Consider the following 7,233-nt stretch of genomic DNA (forward strand, 5'->3'; position numbering starts at 1 on the left):
TGTTGTACACCGGGAACTGAGAAAAAAAGTCACATACAATGAGATTTTTTAATAAATAAGATGGACATTAAAGGCAAATGATATTAAGGCAAAACAGATGAAATCCCTGCAGAGGAGCAGATCAGGCCATAATAATGTTTTTTTTAGTGCCATTACATACAATAAAACAACTTGACAAAGGCTTTGGTTGATTTGGATTTCACAAATGAATCATCACATATTTCAGAACTGTCAAAAGTTTGATCATCTTGGTTGTCTACCGCTCTGTGCTCTCTCTCTAACATTTAATTGGCTATATCTTATTTTGACTTACCTGATGGACCAAGAGTGAAATACCAATTGCCAAAGCAGACACATACTCACACAACAGACTTAACACCAGCAGATAAACCACAAGTCAAAATAGTAATATTTGTAGTTCAAATATGTTGCAATATGCCAACAAATTGTGTTGATTGCATTTATCCGTTATAATTTTCCCAGGAGTTAGCAGTGCATTTTTGATAATTGTAAGTGAATTCACAGTAAAATGATCTATCCGTCTTACAGAGGGAAGGAAACATTTAATACTACATCCATGTTTTCTGTTGCCTGTACACTTCCCCGTTTTTTGGTTAAAGTCACATGCAGGTTTACAGTATATAGCACATAATGTGGGTTATATTGCGTTATAACCACTGTGAAATCAATTTAATGCTAGGAAATGTCTTCTGTCACAGCCATTAAAACATTATAAAAAAAAAGACATTGGTAAATACAGAGACCTGCTTTTGTCCTGTGAATGTTAAGTATATGAGTTAAACGACCGATGACTCGTTATAGCTCTAATGAAAACTGATGTGTCAGCAGATGCCGCCAACATTGCTGTTGATGATTTTGCCAAGAGCCACTGACGGTGACAGCGGAGCAAAGTTAATTACCTGAGAGACAGTAGGCGTACCTCATTATACATTTACAGCGATAAAAGGATGCTAGCATTAAAGGCTTTAAGTTTATTATATACAATATTAATTCCCTTCTTAGAGTTTAATTTACTGTCCTCTGTATATTAGGCCTATTTATGTTAGGTCTTAATGTGGTCATGGAATTTAAACATAATCAAATTCACTTCCCATGCATAATCAGAGCAGGAGGAGCTGCCGGTCTGGACTTTGGCATGAGTTATTATAGCTGAACTGAATCTGTCTTATCTTTTACTATTTATTTCTTTTTCTGCCCTTTGGTGGCGTCTGGACCGTCCATTTGGTCTGGCCGTCCTTTGAGAAAACGAAGGATTTTCTCCATCGAGGCCTCCTGATATTCATGGGACCATCTGTGTTGAAAAAAGGAATGAGCAATTAATGAGAATAGCAAACAATTTGTCTTTAATGGATATTTTGCACATCTGCTAAACATTATATTGATAAACTACTAAGTTTTGAAAGACAAATAATGCTTGCACATAGAAAACGTGTGGATGCACAGATAAAGCCCAGATACATTTCCTGCATTAAACATGTTGTTGTGCAACCAGTTTCCACCACATATTTGTGTGGTGAACACCAAAATCTACTGTCCCCGTTACCCAGACACATGCCGAGGACAGCAGCGACTCACTTGACGCCATTGAAGTTGAGAATCTGCCTCATGTCCTCCGGCAGAGACGCTGGTTCCGGCCACGCAAAATTATCTGCGACAGGAATGATGTTCTTCTCAGAACCCAAGGCTGTAACGATCTCCTGCAAGACAAAATTTGATTTTTGTTGAGTGTGTCAGGTTGTAAAATGGAATATGAATGTAAAAGCACAAATGTCAAGAATCATCTGGAAAAAATTGCATAAATAGGACGAGCTGTTATGTCCCTTGTTGCACACTTGCAACATGCTGCCAAGACTCAGTGGGATGGTCAAGTGAGTATTTCGCCGATAGGCCCACGACACCTCCAGAGGGTTCAGCAGTAAGTCCCGGCTTCCCGGTTCATTCCCTAGACACCATCGACTCACTTGAAGGCCCAGGTGGAGTGTAAAAGTAAAATATCTGATATCTTTTAAACAGTTTTTGTGAATGTGGCTAAAAAGTGTACTCAGTGTGGGCAAAGGTACACTGCAGCTATTTGCAAACCACAAAGTATGTTATGTAGAGAGGAAGAGCAGATAACTAATCGGGACATGTGGCTAATATACCACAGTGTAAAAATAAACGGTTGTATCAAAACAAACGAGTAAATGGCCTACCTTATGCACCCAGTCCTTCATGCCAGTATCACTCATGCATCTGTCAAGTGCATTGGCAGACAGGACCAGGATGAAGTTACGTGCCCGCTGTACACTCTGAACCAGCTTGTCCTCAAATTTTCCCGCCTCCAGCTTCTCCACATCTATGAATACGCTGTATCCTCGAACCTGCAGGTGAACCTTCAGGAGGCTTGAGTCGAAGCAGGAAGAAAAGACAGGATGAATTATAGATCTTTTGCTTCATTTAAATAATACAATCACCTCCTGTTATTCTGATTCAGACATTACCTGGCCAGCTGAGAGCCAGTAGTCCGGCGGTAGCTGATGAAGACGTCAGGTCCTGCAGGCTGGGCATCAGTGTGACAGGTTTTTAAAGGTCTGCGACTAGCAGACAGTATATTGGCTCTGTGGACTCCATTTCCTATGTTGCAGTCATGCTGAAGCTGCTGATCGGTCAGATTTTGGATGTTGTTGCGATCCACACCTGACTGCACCAGACCATAGGTGTACTGACGGAAGTGAGGGTCCACCTTGACTAACCAATCAGCCATGTTGTTTGGGTCACATGTGGAGTAGTTGGCATACGTCTTCAACACGCGCAGGTCTCTCAGAAACCTGGAGAGGCACATTGAATCAATGAAGGAGACGGGATTTTGCTTTTGCTCACACATTTAATAGTTATTGTATATTTGTTTTTAAACCACTTGCCTTTTCCGGGTAAGGCCTGTAGTCATGCGCAGATCACTGATCAGATCCTGGTCTGTGATGTTCAGCAGGAGGTCTCCGTCTACCTGCAGCGCCTGTACAATAAGATGGTTAGAAACATGTCAAACACATTTCTGATAGATCAACGATTAATATGAGATGTTGTGGGAATGAAGGGTAGATCTGTATGCTCCTATGAAATTATGATTCTTTGATATTTTGCCATAGACACAAAAAAAACACCCGGTTTCCTCCTGAAGCCAACCAGGAAATACAAATACGCTGAAAAGCTGCTAGGAAGCAACTCTACTGGTTGCACAACAAACTCAGTTTGAATGGAAGTCAGAAATCAAGCAAATCTTGAGGTTTCAAAATGGGACTTCAGATTCCTGTATGACATGAAGAGCGCTTGCCCTTTGTATTTTTCCCCACCTTGAAAAGGTCACAATAGGCACTGAAGCCAATCTGCTGCAGCCATGTCTGCACCTCACAGGTTTTCCAGTTGGGAACACATGGCGGGATACGTTTTGGTACTTCCTCTTTCATCATTACCAGTGCCCGTTTCGCGAGGGCACAGGCTGTACCATTAGTGCAATACATGGCGATTCTTTGAAGGCTCTGCACTGCTCCGATCTCTTGAAATATCTTGAAAAAGATGACAACATTCTGTCACAACAAAGCTTTCAGATAACATTTCCAAAGGTTTTGCACTTTTTGACAAGGTGACAGTGAATACATACCTTTGTGTTGCGCTGACGAGATTTGATGCTGGTCTCAACACAGAGGTAAAAGGCTGCAATGCACTTTCCCTCCAGTCTTGTGCCATCCAGTAATGGTAAGAGATGCTGCAGATCAGATGCTGTCCTGCCCTGCATGCTGTCTGCCCTGTCCAGTAAATTGCGGGCAAATTCTTCCGGATCCAAAGATGCAATAAATGGCTCCACAAGCTCCAAGGTCCCAGATTTCACCACCTCTTTTTCTATTTCCTTGTTTGCAGATAATACCGCTACAGCCTGACACGCATAGAACCGAATTAGTTCATCCTCTTTCGAAAAAGCCAGTGGGAAAAGCCACTCGGCCGCTTGTTTCTCGATCATCCATCGCTGGCAGCGGTGGCCTCCGTACATGGCACAGTTAGAGAGGGCTACAGCACAGTGTCGCAGCACGGTGGGGTCCGTACTCCTACACCAGAAGAGCAGAGCATCTAGGGCACCGTTGGTGATGAGGTGGACAGACGTCTCCTCTGTGTGTTTGAACATGTGCTCCAGAATGCCCGAGATACTGCGAGCTAGCTGAGCATCGTCCTGCTGTTGAGCCAGGTTGAGGATGACCCCCAGCCCCATACGAGCTACATAATCCCTGTAGGGAGAAATAAATAAAAAAAATTACGATGATGCTCGACTCTCACAATCTTGTAGATAGAATGACCAATTGATCATTACTAATGATTCTTATAACGGATGATCCTTCCGCTCAACAATCTCTTTCTCATGCATGTCGGGTAAATATGGTGGCCTACACACCAGACCAGATATAAACACTGTCACATGTCACAAGTATGGACCTCTCTTTGCATAACGTAGTACATTTTCTGACACTAAACATGAAATGCACATCCATAGCAAGGCCCTTTGCCATATTAGTACATATTAAAGGATTATTTTAAGGCATCAAAGTGTATTAGTATCACCCACATATACAACCAAACATAAATGGAACAATGGAAGGGGAAAAAATAAATCTTAAATTGGCTACTGCAGAAGAAAATAGTGACGTCATATGCTTATTAAAAAAAATACATTGACTGGGAACTTGACAAGATCAGTTGAGTCATTGCCTTTTGCCATTTTGTCAAATCAATTTTAAACTTAAACTTTTAAACTCAGCTTGACAAGAAAAATACACATCTGACAATCAATTAAGATAAAACCCCACAAATCAACTTGTACTACACAATCAAAAAACATGCTGCATTCACTTGATTTGTATGACAATAGTTATGAGTATTTTGATTTACATTATCCTAAAGGGTGTGTTTTGCACAACATGAGCTGACAGGCAACCTTATCTCATAAATTAAAGGTTAAAATTAACAAAATTGTATGACTGTTAAAGTGTGTACCTGTTCTCTGAGATCAGGATCTGCTCCAGCAGTTTTGCAGACTCATAAGTGATCTCCACAGCAGGTGTCTGCTGTAGGTGGAGCAGCAGATCCAGGCCCCCATCCAGCCGGATCCTGTTGCAAATCTCCTCTGCCACCTGACGGCCTGAAGTGGGTAAAACCCAGGCCTCCTCCACCAGCTGAAAGATCTTCGCAATGGCCCCGCGAGTTTCCTCTTCATCATCCAGCTCCTTGGCTGACTTCAGCCTCTTGATGGCGGAGCGCAGGGCGGGGATGGAGGTGTCCAGGACCGCCTGGACATCGGCGCCGATGCCGGGAGAGACCGCCCGCGGAGCATCGGAGCCGGAACCGGAGACTGGACCGGAGCCACTCCTCCCTCTCTGTAACCGGCTGACATAATCCGGCACCGAGAGTCTCTCTGAGCTGAACATGGTGGAGAAATATCGATGGAGTCTCCACAGGAATAGCGTCAGAGACAAGAGCATCTACCGGCCAAAGTAAAACGAATCAGTGCGTATGACTGGCGGACGCGCACTGGTCTCTCAAGAGGAATTAAAATAAATAAATTATGCGTTTGTTAACAAATTCCTGAAGATGTTTTAGGTCCCTAAGGCCTGAGCTGTAAATCAGAAGTGACAGCTTTGAACAAACAGCATCACTTCTCTTCTCTTCTTTATGTGAGTGTCATCACACCGACGCTTAGCGCATAAAGACGCATCTATAAGCCGCTCAGTCAATGTTTACGCGCGGTCTGTTGTTGTCATTCTCTCTTTCATCCGACTTAACACCGGTGGAAAGAAGGTGCCCTCCGCTCGTCTGAGACAGGGAAGCAAATCCTTGTTGTTTTCCGAGGAATAAATACAAATGGTTGTGTCTTCTCTCGCACCCACAAATGTCACAGATATCCAGACAAAGACACTGTGTTCATCACGAAGGCTTTCCACCTTAATGTTTCCGACTGAAACGTTTTATATTACACCGATTCTCCTGCAGCAGCTGACTTATAGCATCTTGAGGTCAGCAGCATCCGCATCCAGGTTCTATGCATCTTCAAGGGTCTGCGCCGCCCACTGGCCCTGAGCACTGGCCGCAGGAACACCCCCTCCTTTCCTCCCCCTCCTTTCCTCCCCTCCTCCCTCCTCCCTCCTCCTGCATCAAGGCCGCTGCACAGAGCGCGTCCTCATAAAGAGTACGGCCCCCTGCTGGAGGAACTGAGGAAATCTCCATCATTGTTTCAGAAAATGCTGTGTGTGTTTGTTTTGTTCTCCTTTTCATTCAACAAAAAATATAACAATCAAGATAAGATAAAGAGCCTTTATTAATCCCCATGGGGGAGAATTACAGTAGCTATGTACAGAATAAAAATAGTGATACCAATAAATAAATGGCCGCAACTAATAATGCCCCCCAAAAATTTGCAATATATAGTATACACATAAAATATGGCAAGCATAGTCCCATAATATCAACACAAATAATGATACTGTAATAATTGTCTTTGTGCCAAACAGCATCAAAACAAAAAGAATAATTGCTGAATTTTCAGAATATTGAGGCACTGGAAATCAACTACAGCAGCACAAGTGAAAGAATGGGCCAGTTATGACAAAAGTAATACAACTTTAACCAGATAAATAAAGTTGTTAGTTTTGAACATTGTACAATTGGAAAAGAGCAGGGACAGAAAAAAAATATTTTACCTGTTTTACCTAACTCATTACATAAATACAGACATACGGTCAGTCAGCCTTGTTAAATAACAGACAGGAAACCAGGAAGACATATTACCCATCAATTTCATCTGATCTGTTATTCAGTAGAATCCACCACAGTCTGAGTTCATCTGAGGTGGTTTCAAGGCAGAGGTCAATAGAATGAGGTCATCTTATCTCATCACTGCAGAATACAGTGAGCTCTGAGCACATAAAGGTTCTACTCAAAGGACTACAAAGTGGCTCTCTAATACCACATAAATAGGAAAACGAATAATTATCATCATGGAAATGCAACACACTCAGAACTACTAATAACATTGAAAATACATGATGTATTGAATATATGGTCTTAAACTATCACTTTACAAAAGAAGAACGCACCCACAGACATAGAAACTTTTTGCTTATCAGAAGCTCACATGCACAGTGAAACAGTAAAATGTCTGCTATCCAGAAGATATTATCAGTTTTATTCAGA

General features: G+C 42.3%; 1 protein-coding gene across 1 annotated transcript; it reads right to left on the bottom strand.

The window, feature by feature from the left end:
* Window positions 1–1,200: 1,200 nt before the first annotated feature.
* sarm1 (sterile alpha and TIR motif containing 1) lies at window positions 1,201–5,525 on the bottom strand (the record flags this gene model as incomplete). The annotated part of the gene is made up of 8 exons (XM_083886550.1): window positions 1,201–1,312; window positions 1,597–1,718; window positions 2,214–2,403; window positions 2,502–2,828; window positions 2,922–3,013; window positions 3,351–3,563; window positions 3,659–4,277; window positions 5,041–5,525. 8 exons carry the CDS (start codon window positions 5,523–5,525, stop codon window positions 1,201–1,203), a joined length of 2,160 nt encoding a protein of 719 aa, XP_083742676.1.
* Window positions 5,526–7,233: the final 1,708 nt, after the last annotated feature.

Source organism: Microchirus variegatus (assembly GCF_963457635.1).
Source record: "Microchirus variegatus genome assembly, chromosome: 3".
Lineage (NCBI taxonomy): Eukaryota > Metazoa > Chordata > Actinopteri > Pleuronectiformes > Soleidae > Microchirus > Microchirus variegatus.